Raw genomic sequence first — 17,804 nt, 5'->3', positions numbered from 1 at the left:
GCACAGCCACACAGTGGCAGGCCCACGGCCTCGTCTCAGGAAAGCCTCAGCTCCTCACTTGTTTGTCCTCTTAGTACAACCTGGTCTTTAAATAACAACGCCTCTTCATCACGTTAAACCTGCCTCTTCATCAGGTTAGAAATTATAAGACATTTCTTCTCAGAAAGAGTGGTCAGGGACTGGAATGGGTTGCCCAAGGAGGTGGTGGCGTCACCATCCCTGGGGGTGTTTAAGGAAAGGTTGGACATAGTGCTGAGGGACAGGGTTTAGTGGGTGACAGTGGTGGTAGGGGGATGGTTGGACCAGATGATCTTGAAGGTCTTTTCCAACCTTAATGATTCTGTGATTCATCTTATTCACACATAGCAGAAGTATATATATAGTACACACAGAATTATGTTGTATACAGCAGTGACTTCACTGGAATTTTAGGAGTGGCTATGAGGCTATAAAACAGCCTTCTATTGCACCAGTGAACAAAATCTCATCCACTGACACACACAACGAGCAAGTGACTCTCAGTGTTAACCTTAAAATACTTTTTTTTCTTTTTTTTAAAAAAAAATCCCTTACAAGCAGCAAGTACCTTTTCCCTGCACCTCAGGAGATGAGCCAGCATCACCTCACACCCCCAGGCTGAAGGCAGTCAGACCCTCCATCAAACGGGTCGAGGTGGCCGGGTCGCCGCCCGCCATCTTCCCGCCGCCACAGCAGCGGGGACCGAGACCACGCCTCTGCCGCTCGAAAGAGCGCTCCCCGGCGGGCACGCGCCGTGCGCGTGCGCGGGGAGGCGGGGCCGCGCGCGCGCGCGCCGCCGCCCGTTGGCCCCGCCGCGGAGGCGGCGGAGCGCTGCGGGCGCGGCTCAAGGTGAGCGCGAGCGCTGGGCGCGCGCGCGGGGGGCGAAGGAAGGGGGCGGGCCTGAGGGGCGCCTGAAATGGCGGCAGGGACGGCGCCTCTGGCCCAGGGTCGACCCCTCAGGGGTGAGCGCCTCCCCGCAGGTCCAAAGAGGCTTCGGGATCAATCAATCCCCAGAAAAGGAGCGTGAAGCGAGCCTTATGGAGCCCGCCGACCAGGCCGTGGCCCAGGGTCCTCTGTTAAACCATTTTCAGCTACTCCAACACAAGTTAATTATTGAACAAAAAAAAGCAAAGTTTATGCAGTCCATCTGTGTGTAGACAGGAGTCTGTATGCCTACTGGAGTTTTTTGATCAGAGTTTTGATTGGAGTTGTGTATATCAGTCAAGTTTCACACAAAGCTCAACAGTATTGGGTGTTTCTGGGAATGTCAAATAAAAAGGAGGCTGGATCAAGATCCTACTACTTCTTTTTTTTTCCACCAATTTCTTTCTTGAGGGAAAGACTGCAGCCTGAGCTCAGCCCTTACTGGGTCCCTTCATGGCAGTCCATATTGAGTCTGGCTTCTACTTTTTGAAAACTTTACAATTTAATTAAGGTTGTTCTAATGTAGAGCTTTTAAGGGGAGTGGTGAACAAAAGACTTTGGTGCCTAATTCTTTTCATTCACTTTTCTGTTTCCATTCTCCTCCTTTTACCAGTCATAGTTACTTTTTTTTTTCTTCTTTCTTTTTTTCCCAGTCCTAAGGTTCTTGCCCCTCTTTTCCATCAATTTTCGTGGTTCCATATCCTTATTCATCATTCCCATTTTCTCCAGTCCTATCTCTCCATTATATTTCTTCTCTGCTTTGCTAGCCTTTAATTGCCGTTCTTTTTGTTCTCACTGATTTGTAGTGCTAGTCCTTCCTTCCTGCATGTTCCTCATTCCAAATCATTCTTCCTTGAAATTTCTGTCTTTTTTTTTTTTTTTTACCAGCTCTTCCTTTTTTTTACCAGAATGCACCTGGCATGGGCTTTGACAGCTTGAAAGCAGCTGAATTATTTTGGCAAAAGTATATGCAACTGAAAACAGTGTTTCGTGGGCAATCTTGGAAACAGGTAGTTCTCAGAACCAAGCCAAGGACAAACAAACCAGAGCATTTTAATGCTAAGGAATCTATTTATCCTTTTTAAAAGGAGTTGCCATGTGTCTGTTTGCAAAATGGGAGAAGAAAGACAAGGGGAGAACGGGGTAAGAATAAAATTGGGCTAAAATGTGTTTGATAGTGCCCTGGAGGTACTGCTGTGCTGCCTAATGCTCCTCTACTCAAAAGGTGGGTCAGGTGATCTTGACATAGAAAGATGATGTTAAAACTCACAATTAATTTTTACTCCATTTGGTTTAAAGAATAAAAATAGCTCAGTCTATTTTTTTCTTTGGAAAAGCTAGAATGGTAGTACATGATTTCTTGTAGGTCTTTTACAATTTAAAAGAAATAATAAACCAGAAGTGTCCTTAATATTTGCATTACACATATATCGAAAAGGATTATGTATATGATCCAAATCTACTTTATTTCACTTAAAAAATCTGTGCTCTTTCTCCAAAATCTTTCCTAGGTCAATGGTGCTAAAGGATAGTGCCTTTACTTATTTTCTTCATTCACTTCCCAATTGTTTAAGATGTGAAGAAAGTTTGATTGTTTTGTATTATCTTATGCTATTGGTTATGCTATTGGTGTCAACATTTGCATGTGTAAGATGGTTATTGACTTCCACTGTAGGATAAGTGCAATCACATTTTTAAGTAAATGTCCATCTCCAGTGTTCTATTTTACTGTGTCAGCTGTCACAGAACGAGTGGCAGTTCAGTTGCCAGCCTCTGTTTCTTTCTGTCCACCCACTCACAGTATCTGGAAGATGTTCAGATTGAATTAGTACACAGGCTTCTCAACCAAAAGGTGTGAAAATGGCCCGGGAAATCAATAGCATTGCTGTTCCCTCAGAACTTCTGTCATTCGAAGAAGTACTCTAAACTTACATTGTGTATTTTTCCACCCTCATCTTCCTGTGCCAGTCTGTATTGCTTTTCCTTTGTTTTAATTTGTTAATAGTTATATTGGGCTTTTTTTTTGTTTGTTTTTTCTCTCTCTGTAGAATAGTAGAAAGCAGATATTTCATGTATGTGTTAGGCATAATAAAAATGCTTTTCATGATCTCTTGTTCAGATTGGGTTTTTGTCTTTGCATAATAAAGGTATTTAGTTTCAGGACAACAAAAATAGTCAGCCATGCAGTTTTGAGAGTGGACCTTTCTGTAAGGCAGGAGCTGTACAGCAATTCTGCCTGTTCTGCATAGTTTATAACCAGTGGATCAAACCCTTAATACCATGGATAGATTTGCAGTGAATATGAATAGTGTTTAGAGGAATGATTTGCCCAGACTTCATGTGAACTGTCACATCACTGTTGGTTTATATTCACTGCATTCTTCACTCATTGTTTCTGCACAGAGCAATGTCATTAGTGGCCATAAACTTACCCAAGTTCTGTATGTGCATAAATCATTTACTGGAGGGTTTTAAATTGCACTAGATACATCTGGCAGTTTATGAAATGCTCATTGAATCAGCACAGATTCTGAGATACTAAGACAATTGCTCTGAGGACAATAGCTGGACCTCTTGAATGTAACTTTGTTATGCAAATGTTATCAGCCAAGCTAGTCTAAGAGGATTCAGGTACTCCACAACGCAAAATTCAACCATTTACATTCAAGTTTACTCAGGAATGACATGGAATATAAAGTTAAGATATGCAATTTATTTTTTTTCATGCGTTATAAAGCCAGATGAGGCCATTCTGAGAACAGACCTGCCCACTTCAGTGTTTTGAAGAGGAATTTAGAATTTTGTTCTGAAAAATATTTTGTGAAATGATTTCAAAGCAACATAATCCAGACCACACAGGAAATCTGAACATGGAAGACGGCGCTGAATGCACAATTTGCCAGAGTTTGTCCTAGGCCATCCTTCCTCTTAGGACTTTAGCTGAGTATATACATTACAGAGATTGTATTAACTGTGTGGGTATGCAGTTCACAAGTTAACTTTTCATCTGCAGTTGTTTTATATGACTTTTGGTCATGAATGCTGAAGTCATTGAGGCCCATATTTTGTCCCCTCTTTTCAAATTCACAGTGAAGCCAGTATGTGGCTTGTGCTTGGCAATTGCTTTGACAGGGTATCAGTCCACGTCAGATAAATCCAACTACAATAGAGCCAAAAACATTTTGTAACCCACTGTGCCTTTTGGCTGAGCTATCTGAAAAGCATGAGCTGTGGCAGACATCAGAAAGACCAGGTGAAAGACCAGGTGAAATTCTGGCACTCTGGAAGTGTCTCTGCAGGATTTCACGTGTAGTGAAAGTGCATTTCAGATGAGCTATTGCATTTACATTGATTTGGCGGTTTGTTCTTTTTACCAGCCACGCTCGGTGGCTGGTAATGAGTTTGCAGTTGCAACCAATGCCAGCAGAGCAGTGGATGAGCCAAGCGGTGCCTGGTGGGACGCTCCTGGCTGAGCAGCTGCTGAGCTCTCCCTGTTTGCTGCCTAGGAGTAGGGGGCATGTTATGTTTCCCACAGGATTTGTAAGCAGTGTCGAAACATTTGCGTTACCTAAACCCTGTCCCCCCATTTCCAAATTGCTAAGTACTTTGCCCTATATTCTTTCTCAAGGAATTTTATGTTTCAGGCCTTCAACAATGTTTTCCTTTGTAGGAACCCAGTGTGAAATTGCTGCAAAAGCAGGGATGATTATAGAAAGAGTAGTGCTGAATTCACGCCCTGGTATGTATTCCTCTGCAATCAGGGAGCGATGTGTTTGTCATGGTTGCCTAATACTCCAAAATGGTGAGAGTAGAAACAGAAACTAACAAGATTTGCATATCTTAATATTGTATGCAGCAATAAACAAAGTTTACTGTGAAGCGTGTCTATTTAGTTTGTGTATAGAGGCTTCTAAACTCTTGGGTGAGAAAAAAGAGATAATGCATACATAATATATGAGAAAGCCCTAAGTGTGAGAGTCAAAGCGAAGAAAGTTTTTCAGGCATTGCTTTTTAGTTCTGACATTTGTTCTTTTTGTAGAGATAACAAGAGTATTTTATAGCTGTTATTTTTTGTTTTCTTTTAAAAATACTGAATTTTTTGTCCTCCCATACTTCAAAATGTTTGGTTTTGAAATCCACAGTTTGAGAATGTCTGCTTCCTTGCTTTCACACTTGTATATGTCAACACAATTTTTTGAATAGTGAGTTTATAAATTGTCAGTTGCAGAAGAACCACATGTGTGTATTTTTTTTTTGGAGGGGTTGTATGTTGCTAAATGCAAAAATAGTCTTGGGAGGTAAGAACTATTGTGTGTCCTGAAAACACATCTTTTCTAATGCAAATGAAATTTGATAGCAGTAGCTTTCCTTTTTAAAACATAGATGTGTGTCTGGCTCACTCCTTATAGTGCCAATGGTTCCAGCTATGTGGGGTTTTTTGTTTGTTTTTTTGATTTGACTTAATTGTTCATAAAAATGATGTGCAACAAACGACATGGAAACTGCTGGTCGGTGCAACAAATGCAAAAAGCTCCTTTTCAGATGGAGTAGGCTAGACTTGAAGATGTCCATATATATTCATAAGTAAAATGCACAAAATCTAAATCAAAAGGTTGCTTGCACATCAGAACAGACATGGCAAGAACAATCAGAAGAGTGGTTAGCGTACGCCTCTGTGTGCTAAATACACTGGATGATTTGTAACAGGTTAGATAATACTTCATTAGCCTCTCGAGTTCCTTTCTGTATAAATTAGTCCTCATTAGTCAGGAGGGGTTAACTAGGCATTTTGGAAAAGCCGGAGGATTAGTCTGTTTTGGGGGTGGGCCTTCAGTGTGGGTGGTGGGAGTGCACCTGTGTAAATCTGAGCCTGTGATACAAAACCGAAAATTTGTTGGTAGTTTTATACCTGCCTCAGCATATAAGGTAACATATTTTAAAAAGAACTGCCTTAACAAAAAAAGGCCTTCCCTAGTTATTAAGGCAAGCTCTACATTCAGTATATATTTGTTTCATTTGAAAATACTTCTAGGTAAGAATGGAGTGCCAGTGGCCGAAAACTTCCGACTGGAACAAAGTACAATACCGGACACAGTGCAAGAGGGCCAAGTACGTGTTAGAACCCTGTATCTCTCTGTGGATCCGTACATGGTAGGTGATGAGCTTACTGCTAAGCCAGAATTTCTTTAGAAATTACCTTAAACTCTGTTCCTGTTGTGATGTTTAATACTGAAGTTAACAATTGTAGGACAAATGTACCTCTGGTACAACTAAGTAATTCTGTTCATTCCATTGGAGTTATATTGGGAAGGAATTTGGAGTTAATGTGCTTGTGATATATATAGGAATATGACTTTATGGGACCAGAAAGAGACTCTGAGCCCTGATATATTGTTACAGAATTGTTTGTGTCAGCTTTATCTCAACTGTGCCTTTTTTGATACACATTTACTTTTTTTTTTTTTTTTTTTCCCCTCATGGAAAAAAGTGTATTTCAATTGAAAGGAATGACTTTGGAGAATAAGGATATGTCATGATGAAGCAGGAGGGAGGAAGAATATGTCATGGAAAAAATTATAGGCAAAGCATGTAAATGATTCAAGTTCAATGTTACGTAGATATTGTCAGTTTTGCTTACAGATCAAAGTCAGATTTTCTCCTTAAGTGGGTGGTGGCAGGGCAAAAATGTAGCAGTACTTTGTAAGCAATGGAAACAGAGAAGACTGTTAAATGGATCCATAATCAGCACTTACACCTAATTCTGCAAAACTCTGGAAATCCTGTGTTTGGGAGACCTGTAGATTGAAATGGAAGTGAAGGCAGGGTGGGAGGAGAACTAGACAGACCCCTGTCTGTTAGTATGTAAAGTTTGCTGTACAGAAAATGGTGATCATTTGTTCCCTACATTGATGGGGATAGTAGAAAAGAAACAGTCTTAATTTCAGGTAAGTAGATTTAGTTTGGAAATTAAGAAAAAAATTAAAAATACTGAGGTACTAACTTTGGCTATATGGGGAGATAGAAAGAAAAGATTTCAAATTTCAAGATGTTTCATTAAACGGTCCTCTGTGACGGATACTCTAAATATATTTTCTGTTCACCAGTGCATAGATTTGGACTTAATGGTTCCTGAGTTTATTTTATTTTATTTTTTATTTTCTTTTTCCCAATCCTACATTTCTATGATTCATCCAGTTAAGGAATGGCATTTAGGAGATTCTCATTGGGTCCAAGCCAGTTGTCTTTGGTTACGAGACTGACTTTGAGGCAGTGTCTGTAGAATGCATTTGGCTTTGGTAACACTGCTGAAGGAGATTAAAATGATCTGTCCTTTGTACTGAGTGAACAAGAGGGGAAAGAGAGATCTAAGAGAAGATTATGAGTATTTGGGGCTTATTGAGAGATTTTTGAGTAGCCCATTGTGTTTGATGGTTTAAACATATCTCATCCCCAGCCTCATCTGAACTTCATATAATCAAACCATGTGTTGCACTAGAGCTTCTCATTAAAGCCTTGTCTTTCAGCGCTGCCGAATGAATGAAGATACAGGCTCAGATTACCTCCTGCCCTGGCAGCTGTCTGAAGTTGCTGATGGTGGGGGCATTGGGGTTGTGGAGGAGAGCAAGCATAATAACTTTGCGAAGGGAGACTTTGTAACTTCCTTCAATTGGCCCTGGCAGACAGTGGCCATTCTGGATGGAAGCTTGCTACAAAAGGTAATGTAAATGTAACCCCCCCAAATCCAGATTGTCACCATTTTCTTTTCCTAAAACTCATTTTTATGTATTTATTTTTTTTAGTAGTTAATTATACTGTTTCTTCGTCAAAAATAAGTTGGTGTTATTGAAGAAACCAGTTCTCAGAGGGTAGACGTGCTCACAGGTGGCCAAATCTGCATCAATTTTCTGTCGTTGACAAAGAAAAATGTGAATTCATTTGCTGGTCATCAGGCATGACAGTATTATTTCAACTGTTGTATTTTTAATACATTTCCTTGAAACTGCTTCTGTTAATTAATTTTGCTAGTTACCCTGATTGTAAGTAGACCTACTCCAGGTCCATGGGAGTGTAGTCAGAAGACATGAAAGGCTTTAGATATGTTTAATTTAATTTATTTCACTAATGTGTTAGAGAAAGCTTGTACTTGGGATTTTACACCCGCAGAAGAAAGGATATTCAACGTTAAATTGAACATGGGGAGGTAACGGTGGATTAGGTACATTGTGTTCATCCTCACATAACACAGAAAATTTTAGTTGAAGAAGTTTATTAGAAATTGTACTTTTGTACTTTAAGACCCGCTGTGCCGCTGATCTGCAATCCTAATATTTGCTAGTGGTGCTATTTCATCCTATATATTAACATAGGGATAGTTTACCATTGCCGAAAACTTATCTCCCAATCATTTTTTGACACTTCCATAATTTAAGTTCTTGCGAGTGCCTTTGCTTTAAAACTTTTTTCTAAAACTATGTAAATATAAACTTTGTTTCATTTTGTGTAAACTTGTTATTAAGGTAGAGACAGTTTATAGCTAGCTTATCCTGGCCCCTTGAACCTTGCTTTGTAAATACCCTGAGTTAGTCTTGTATCATTAGACAACCAAGTAACAGCAAAACTTCACCTTAAAAAGAAATCCAACTCTACCATGTGTTTTTGTTTTGTAGCTTGTTCCACAGCTTGTGAATGGATGTCTTTCCTACTTTCTTGGTGCAGCCGGAATTACAGGACTGACGGCCTTGCTAGGTATAAGAGAGAAAGGACACGTGACTGTAGGTGCAAATCAGACGATGGTGGTGAGTGGAGCAGCTGGTGCCTGTGGTTCTTTGGCCGGCCAGGTAGGTTGTCTGAAGACATAGAAATGGTACGTGGTCACTAAGTTTGTGTCCTGAAACATGCTGGTTAGTAAACATACAGATAAAATCATTATAAATATGATTAAGTATAACTCCATCGAAAGGGCCAGGTTTGCAGATCTGGCTCACACTCTCACTGAGAGATTTGAGGTGTGAAACTTAAGTTTCCTGAAGGTGAGATAGCAGAAAATGGTCCAAGGTGAAATATAGTAGATGTTATAAATGCATGTGTTCACTACATGTTCATAGTCTGCCATTTGAATGGTCTTTGAGTTGACCGGTAACTTTCATTTTTTCTACCTTAGCAAATGTAGTAAACCTTCTTCACGTTGTTTTCCTTGACATTCTTTGTATTTTGAGATTTATGACCTTTCTATTCTCCTCAGCTTTGCAGAACTTGTTGTGGGTATGTTTCTGTGCATGTAGCAACATTTATATATCTATATGTACATACAAACACAACACGTATCAAGCCAGCTTAAGAGTTACTAATAAAGAGGAACTATGGAGCAACTATTTGTGAACAAATCTATAAAGAATGTATTTAACTTGGTTATTGTTCGATCTTTTCAGCCTTTTTTAGCTCTGATACTGTTCTTTACAGATGGTGATTTTATACTGTGTTTGGCTCTCCTGTACTTTCAGGCATTGGTAGTTCTACAGTCTAAAGCTCCTGCAGTCAGTGACTTTGGAAAGACAGCATATTTCTGTTGGGATCTGCCCCTTCTCCATGTGTGAGGAGGGAATGTAAAGAGGCTCTTTTGCTTCTATTGTCACATGAAATGGGAGTGTACACTAAAATTTGCCACCTGGGTTTTAATGGGATGGGGGATAAGTGTAACATCACTTCATGTCCCCTCAGTGGCACCTTTATGTGTGGGCAGATGAACCATCTAACTTCTCTTTATTGTTCTTTTTTTTTTTTAAACTGCAGATTGGCCGTCTGGAGGGCTGCTCTAGAGTAGTGGGTATTGCTGGCACAGATGAAAAGTGCTCCATTTTGGTCTCAGAAATGGGGTTCAATGCTGCTATCAATTACAAGAAAGAGAACGTGGCAGAGCAGCTACGCAAACTCTGCCCAGGTGGTGTGGATGTTTACTTTGACAATGTTGGTGGAGACATCAGTGATACAGTTATAAGTCAGGTGATTATACCAGCTGTCAGGTTTATTCTCATTATTCTCCAAGGTCCACATGCCCAGCTTTGAATTAATTCACACTGGAGACTGGCATACAATACAGCAGAACCGGCTTTTCACTTCATTGATCTAACCCTGGTGCTGATCCTCATCCTGAGAAGAAATCAAATATTTGACATCAGTGCCTGTCATTTGGGCTAGCCTGGCAGTACAGTAACAGAAACGTATTTTTCTGCTTCTGATTTCTTGCTTCTTCCAGACCAGCAGAGTTGGTAATGTTCTTACCTTCTTTTCAAAACCTTCTCTGTCAGTGCAGTAGTCTTGTGTTTTGTTCGCTTTGGTTTTCTGACTTCACAAAAGAGCAGCTCTGCTGGGCCTCCATATAGGCTCTTGACCAGCCCTCTTCCTTGTTAACTCGAAACTACAGTTTCTGTCTCATGGCAGGGAGGCCTTGGTGGCAACCCCATCTTTGGGATCTTTAAATCGCAGTCCGTATCCAATAGCTGTATTCAACTTCCTTTGTCCCACTGTTCCCTTCTGAAAAAAAAAGGCACATATTAAGATAACAGATTCTTGTATTCCTCACATTAAATACCTTATTAAATGCTACATATGCTGTATAGCATTTAGTTTTCCACTATTGGCCTGCATTTATCTAGTTAAATGTTGTCACACATCGAATGGGACTGCATGCAATTCTCCCACTCTTTTCTAGGAAATGTGACTCTCGATAAGGACATTTGTGTGAACATTTTGCAATATATTTTAGTGCATCTCTAGAAAATGTGTTTTTTGAGACCAAGGAATGTAATTTATCTCACTTTGTGCTGTCCCAAACAGATGAATCAGAACAGCCATATCATCCTGTGCGGACAGATTTCTCAGTATAACAAAGATGTGCCTTATCCTCCCCCACTGCCTCCTGACATAGAAAAAATACAGAAAGAAAGGAACATCACAAGGTACAGTTCTCCTTCAGAACGTGCGACCAGGTTGCAGGTGGATTGCTCACATGACTTTGTGAGTCTGATGTTTGGAAGATATTTTGCAGGTCCACACTAGGCACATGTAATTGGAACAGAATGGTGCCATACTAAAAAAGGAAGCTAAAATCACAGCGTCATTAAATTCTTTCTTTTCATTTGCCTGTATCAGCATAAAATTGGGAAAGGATATTACTACATTTTAACATAGATGTCTGATGTTGTGTTTTGTTTGTGATTGCTTAATTTAGGCTTGGAGTCTCTGAGAGATTCTTCAGGATGAGGGAAGGTGTTGCCATGGTTCTGTTCTCAGATGTTTTGCCATGTGCCATCTCTCCAAGTGTAGTGGTCCAGAGAGAAAATCAAAAAAATTTTTTTCAAAGGAAGGATGCAGCTGATGCAGTGACTGTATTGAAATCACGTTTTTATTGTTTGGGTTTTGTTTAGATAATGGGAACTTTATATACAGGTAAAACATTGAATTTTTATTATGACTCTTGGGATCACTGGATCTCTCATGAGGGTTCAGGTGGAGCTAAGGCAGACATGAGGATCAAAGTCTTATGAGATTTTCCATTCAGTGCATTGTAGTACAGTTTTCACAAGATTTAGTGGAAGGCAGTAGAGATTTTGGTCAATACATTGCTATAATTATCATTTTTGATGTTCATTTCTGTTTCTCTTGGTTGCTATGGGCAGACATGACAGCAGGATATGCAAAAATAGGGATAGCCAGAAAGTTAATTTATACTTGCCATGTAGTTTCAGGTTTCAAAATATGCTTACCAATCTCTTAACTCAAGGTTCATTCCTTTCTTTCCCAGAGAACGTTTCTTGGTGTTGAACTACATGGACAAACAAGAAGCTAGCGTGCTACAGCTCTGTCAGTGGATCCAGGAGGGTAAACTGAAGGTAGGAATTTCACATTTAATCTGTGGCCTTTGATATTATCTCCTCAGATTGCAGTCTGCCTACAGGAAGTCCATCTCTTACCATGCCTCAGGAATGAAGAGAGCTTTTCTTAAGAATGTTTAAGTGTACCTGAAAGCTTATTAGGTAGCACTGTTATAGTGGATGCCTACTGAGGATGGTGTGATTGTAGTATGACCAACATGCTGCTGCTGTCTGCATTCTTTCTTCCAGCATAGGGTGCAAGTGCTTTTTGACTTAAGGGATCAGACCTTCAAAAATACTTCTTTATTTAGTGTCCTGAATGCTTTCAGGGATCTCATCTGAAATTTTGTTTCAAGCTTTGCAATCACTATTTATTATTTTGTGACAGGTAGGTTCTTGCTATCCTTCTCTTCCTTGGGAGGTCTTTCTAAATTAGTTTTTGGTTCTTCAGGAGACCAATAAATTTCCCTGGGAAAATCCTGAGATGTGAAATTTTGACAGGTGCACAAACATTCCAGTTTTGATGGAAGGACTAAACTGCCTACAGGTTTATCAGAAAGTATTTGCCTCTCTCTTGCTCAAAGAACCTGGCCCAAGTAGAACACTATTCATTGTAGCAAGAGAATCTATTAGATTTGGTGATTTCTGTGTCAGTATCATTGAATGTTCTTAAGTAATGTTAATCTTGTTTGAAGAAAGCTAAGAGGACTTTTTTGTATTGACAGGTCAGAGAGACTGTGATAAAAGGCTTAGCAAATATTGGTGGTAAGTTTTTTTTACACCATTTTCTAAAAATAAGGCTAAGTGCAGTGGCAGTAGAGGCCATTTGCCAATTCAGACTTTTAAAAATCTAAAACATGATTTTAGTATTATAAAAAAAATGTATTATTTTTCAAAAGGTATTAAAATGTTCTGTGAGAAAGTTATTGTATGTTAAAAAAAATTATTGGATATAAATTTTGAGACTTTTTTCCCCAGTTCTATTATTTGGGGAGGGAGGAAAAGGGTTAAAGCGTAAACCTTAGCAGCTCCCAGTCATCCTGATCTTACAGATTTAATGGGCTGCCTATTTCTTGGAACTTGTATGTAAGAAAAGGGTATTTTGGAAACTTCAAATTTATGCTTTAGAAAAACAGTCTCTAACAGTACTTCATGCTTGATCTGCTAACAAAAAATAATATTGAAAGGTATGCACAAGGAAAGGGAAAGAACATCAGACATGTCCAAAAAAAGTCAAAATTAATTTCTTTGAAGCCTGTACTCTCTTCCTAAAATCTGTAACAAATATAAAAAACAAGGGAGTCTTGTGACTCCACTGAGACCAAGCTAAAGAGCTAGGTGACTCAAGCTGTGCTGTAAGATTGCATCTCTTTCAAGTAACAGGAAAGAGTATGATGTAGCCCATTTAGTCTTTAGTCCAATAAGACTGGAATAGGCATTAGCCAAAACATACAGATTTACACTTATTTCTAATTGTTGCTACTTAGTGGTACACATATGTATTTTGAAGGAATCTGTTTAAATGTAGCAGTCATATTTCATGCTTTATTTACTCAAAGATTTATTATTTTGCATCAATTTGTCAAATTCATTGCACTACACAGTGTATTTATAAGCCTTTCCCTTCACAAAAATTTGTGAAACTAACAGCATTTGTGGGCTCTCCATTCATGCCTTGTCTTTCTCTTTGGTGTTTGTATGCTTATCACAGAAGCAACAAATGTAATCATTAAATTGTATAGGGCCAAAAAGGTACTTAAAAATACATATTTTTAATTATTACACAAAGCTGCCTTTTGCAGTTTATTACAGACACTGCCATGTTTTTTGTTTTTCCTTAATTTGGCAGATCGTTAAGGATAAGTATGTGGTTGCTTCTGTTTGGGGAACCATTTAGTATGTTTGTTTCTACTATTCTGTAAAAAAAGAAGTTACTTGGCACATTTTGCTTGACACTAACTTACTTCATTATTTCTCTTGAAGCTGCTTTCCAGTCCATGATGAATGGAGGCAATATTGGAAAACAGATCGTCTTAGTTTCTAAGTAAAAGTCATTGCTTTGGGAAAAAGAATTTGATTTTATCTCTAGTAGTGAGGTAGTTTTACTTATAGTAATTTCTACTTTATTAAAAGAAATATTAAGTTGTTCTGTATGTACTGAAAGCAGAGATTCTGGGATGCTAAGGCAGAACCCATGGTAATAAACTGAATAGAGCAGGAAACAGGAATGCAATCATTTATACTAGAAGCTAGTAATATATTTGACATGATTTGACAATTGCAAATAATTCCTGGGCATAGTTTTGAATTTAGATCATCTCAGGACTATTTCCAGTAAACATTTTGAATGCAGCCACCTGGTTTTGGACATTAGAAGAATTTACTAGTGTAGATATGTGCCATTTCTATGCTAGTTTGTCTCAGTGCCCAGAAACTTCTCTAGGAATTTTTAATTTACTAGTATAAACTTAGTCTGACAGTCCAGTTAATCTGGCTAATCATCTTAGAATTTAAGTGTTCTCTTTTTTCAGATAATTGCAATAAAACATTCAATTTCTAGAATTCAAGCTCTATAATGTCAAAGGTACTTCCATTTTGCCCTCTGGAACAAATATCCACTGATTACCTTTCCCATTTCTCTGTATTGTATCATTATATACCCTATTTTCAGAGTACTTGAAACCTAATTCATTTACAATTCCATCTGCACATCACCTGAGACTTTGATTGGAGGCAGGTTCAGCTCTAGGGCTAGCTTATTTCGGTGTAACAATGCTCTTTTACCATCTCAACGGGGAAACTTGAAAAAATGAGTCACCATTTCCAAGTTTGATTAACATAACCTCAAGCCAGATGAGAGTGATTCAACTAAGTATGTCTTCAAGATGAAGGAGCAGAAAAGGGAACAGATAATTATCTCAAGGACATGAGAATATGTACATTTAGAAACATTGACCCATTTATTTAGTGAATAGGATCATGACACATTTTGACTTACAGGTTTTGTTTTTAATGTTTGCCTTTATGAGAAGTGCCTCCAAACAGCAGGGTCAGCTGAGTTGTCTAGAGGATGGATCCTCTAGATCTGCCTGAGTCACTGCCTAGGTTCAAACTAAATGGAATCCAAGAAATAGGAGAGAAATGTTATCCAAGAAATTTGGCATTAGAAATCCTTTTGCATACTGTGGAAAGTAAGACAACAGATATCAACAGTGCCTAATATAACTGCAAGCAACATGAAAAACAGATTTCCCAGTGTCGAAGCTGACCCTGAAGGAAGAAAGCATTCTGTAGTGACTGATGCTATAAACTCTGAAGAAGAGACAGACACCCGCAACACAGCGTTAGATGGTCTAAAACATTCAAGCATATGTTTTTCAATTATGTTACTAGCGAGTGGTTCACTTCCAGTTAGAGTCTGAACCCAGCGTCAACATAACTAACTCAAGCAGCATTAACAACAGTGTCACGCTGGGACAGAAACCAAATTTTTTTGTGGAATAAAATCAGTATAATCATTGTTGGCAAATGAAGACAGACAGCAACAGGTGAATGAAATTCAATGAATTCCTGCTTATTGACTATTTATAGATGGTACTCACTCTTGAAATGTGGGCAATGCAAACTTATAAAACCTTATAATTTGTGCATATATTAAACGAGAGACAGGAGAAAATACAATGATTCTGAGCACTCTCTCCAGGCTTAGATTCCTGTCACATCAGCTGGATTTAACTGGAAGAAAGCTAATGGGAATACAGCCTTTTCAAACAGAAGCAGCTGCTCTAACGTGTATGTTGGTATGCCACGTCATGTTGTTTTATTGTCACCTTTTCTTCCTTCTCACATGTACATACTTTAGATTGAAACAGCATCACCCTGTAGGCTGTTATGCAATGCATGCCCTATTCTGCAGTAAAACATCTGCCAGGCAGCAGCTTGGCCTTCGTGCACTTTAACACACTTATTCTTACTGAATAAACTTCCTACTCCTAAATCCTAGTTCATGCCTGAAGCAAATATCTAAATGTAAAAGAAAACAACCCACTTTGCCACGCAGGTGACCAACAGTAAACAGCCCACACCCCAACTGTGAAGCTGGTCCTACCTGTGGATCCATTGCTACTGCTCCTAAAAACTGTATCAATGCAAGAGTATTTTTACAAGTGAGAGTAACAGCATTGCCATTGCTGCTGAGCTGAAACGGTGTCAATTTTAATTAGTAACAAAGTCCTCCACTGATCAGTTGTTTCAGTTGTTGTTTGGTTTTGGTGTGCCTAGTTGTACATGAATGCATATGGCTTTTTAGGCGTTTGGTGCTACCATGATGTTTTCCTATTTCCTTCCACTTCTGAAGATTAAGTGCTTTCTATACACAAATTTCAACATCCTCTAACTTGCATTTCCCTATATTTGGCTTCCTCCAATCTATCAATTTTGTTTCAGCTTCAACAGCCTGTTTTGAGAGAAATATCTTTTAGTCTTAAAACTGAGAACCCTTCTGTTTTAGTTCAAGCCTGCTTGAAATGAAGTATATCATAGGGTAGTATCCAAAGTATTCCGATTACTTTACATACCCGTGTATTTCAGAAGAGACTTCAACTATGAGCTGTGGTGAACATGTGTTGTATGAATAAGAAAGCTATCATAATAACCACTACTGAAAAGGTGTTAAAATGTTTTCCTTTCATATGCTATGGGTGAAGGTGTAAGTCTGACATATTTGTGTTTCCAGAGTTGTATTTGCTTGTCCAAAGTACAAATTTTGTACTTTTGACCAGTTTGCTAAAGAGCTACTCCAAAGTGTGCTCATATCTGGCACTATATGAGTTGACACACCTTCCAGGAATGACACTCCTCTAGGAGTTTACTTTTCACAACTGAAAATATGAGAAAATATAAAATTCCCAGCACTATTATTTTTACAGCAATTGCTTAGTAATCCACATGTGTTGCAAGCCTAATAAAGTATGATGATGTGAGGGGTGATCTAAAGTGAGATCATGCTGAGATATTGATTCTTACAGAAATAAAGGCAGCTTGATTGCTGCAGCATTCCTGTAGATTAGGTAATCTATAGACAGGAATAGAGGTTCTGTCAGCATTGGTCCAATAACTATAGGGAGAAAAAAAAGATGGGGACAGTCATAGTAGACTTCATCATCACTTCACCCAATATTTAGGATTCTCATAGAAGCTTTTCTGTATTTGTGAATCCTAGCTCATGTTACATTTCCAGGATAAATAAAAATCAAAAGGGAGAAAGTCTTTTAAACTAAGTGCCCGTATTTGTAAATATATATATATACACATGTATATATTTTTCACCTTAATTTCTTAGTTACTGTAACAGTGCGGCTCTTCAGCAATCAGATATTTTGCACTGTAGGAGAGGTCTCATTTAACAGAAGGTAACAAGTAAGTGCTAAGAAAAATCCCAGCCACGTCGGATGTAGCAGATAGTCACAGACTGCAGAAGGACCAGCACCTGTCCCCAAAGCCTTACCTCAGCGATGGCGCATCATAGGCTATATGATTTTAAGCAAGGGCAAGCATGAAGTCAGAGTGGAAGGCGTGTGACCACAGCAAGGTACTAGAAGTTCAACTAAGCAATCTTTATAAATAAGCATTTCTTGTTGCAACTAGCAATAAAATTTAAACAGCATTGAACAGACAGATCTTTAAAAGATATTTCAGTCAATTTTATGCTTGTTTATATTTACTAGTTTTATGCACTCCCATTTCCATCTCTTTTCCGTTTATACTGTGAAAAATTGCTGTTGGCTGTGCTTTAGTGCTAAGCCATACAGTTTAGCATCAGGATTTCATAGAAAATGTCAGAGACACCATGAAGAGAGCTTACCAGCCCCCACATAGGTGGGTCCCACTACAGTTTCAGTTTATAGTAGCAGTTTTAGCAAAAGTGGAGACAGAAAGCAGATGCCTTTCAAATAGCTTCATCCCTTCCTTTTATATTTTAATGCATTGATA

At 38.8% G+C, this 17,804-nt stretch overlaps 1 protein-coding gene across 3 annotated transcripts; it reads left to right on the top strand.

The window, feature by feature from the left end:
• Positions 1-756: 756 nt before the first annotated feature.
• On the top strand, positions 757-16,795 carry PTGR2 (prostaglandin reductase 2). Of its 3 annotated transcripts, none has more exons than XM_040557383.1 (10): positions 757-867; positions 4,613-4,681; positions 5,975-6,093; positions 7,467-7,658; positions 8,610-8,780; positions 9,733-9,942; positions 10,777-10,898; positions 11,744-11,831; positions 12,539-12,578; positions 13,797-15,815. In XM_040557383.1, exons 2-10 carry the CDS (start codon positions 4,645-4,647, stop codon positions 13,859-13,861), a joined length of 1,044 nt encoding a protein of 347 aa, XP_040413317.1. In that variant the 5' UTR covers positions 757-867; positions 4,613-4,644; the 3' UTR covers positions 13,862-15,815. The 3 variants fall into 3 exon arrangements, with proteins under 3 accessions (XP_040413317.1, XP_040413316.1, XP_040413315.1); XM_040557381.1 differs by lacking the exon at positions 757-867 and adding an exon at positions 1,934-1,952; XM_040557382.1 differs by lacking the exon at positions 7,467-7,658 and having other exon boundaries at positions 789-867; positions 13,797-16,795.
• The last annotated feature ends 1,009 nt before the right edge of the window (positions 16,796-17,804 follow it).

This window comes from Cygnus olor, chromosome 5, assembly GCF_009769625.2.
Source record: "Cygnus olor isolate bCygOlo1 chromosome 5, bCygOlo1.pri.v2, whole genome shotgun sequence".
In the NCBI taxonomy this organism is placed as follows: Eukaryota; Metazoa; Chordata; class Aves; order Anseriformes; family Anatidae; genus Cygnus; species Cygnus olor.
This window is presented reverse-complemented; position numbering and strand designations above follow the sequence as displayed.

Excerpts from the sequence above, each read along its gene's own strand:
- PTGR2 (XM_040557383.1), top strand. The coding sequence starts at position 4,645 with ATGATTATAGAAAGAGTAGTGCTGAATTCACGCCCTG. Across the intron at positions 6,094-7,466 it reads TCTCTGTGGATCCGTACATG|CGCTGCCGAATGAATGAAGA; the intron begins GTAGGTGATGAG and ends CTTGTCTTTCAG. Across the intron at positions 10,899-11,743 it reads AAAGAAAGGAACATCACAAG|AGAACGTTTCTTGGTGTTGA; the intron begins GTACAGTTCTCC and ends TTTCTTTCCCAG.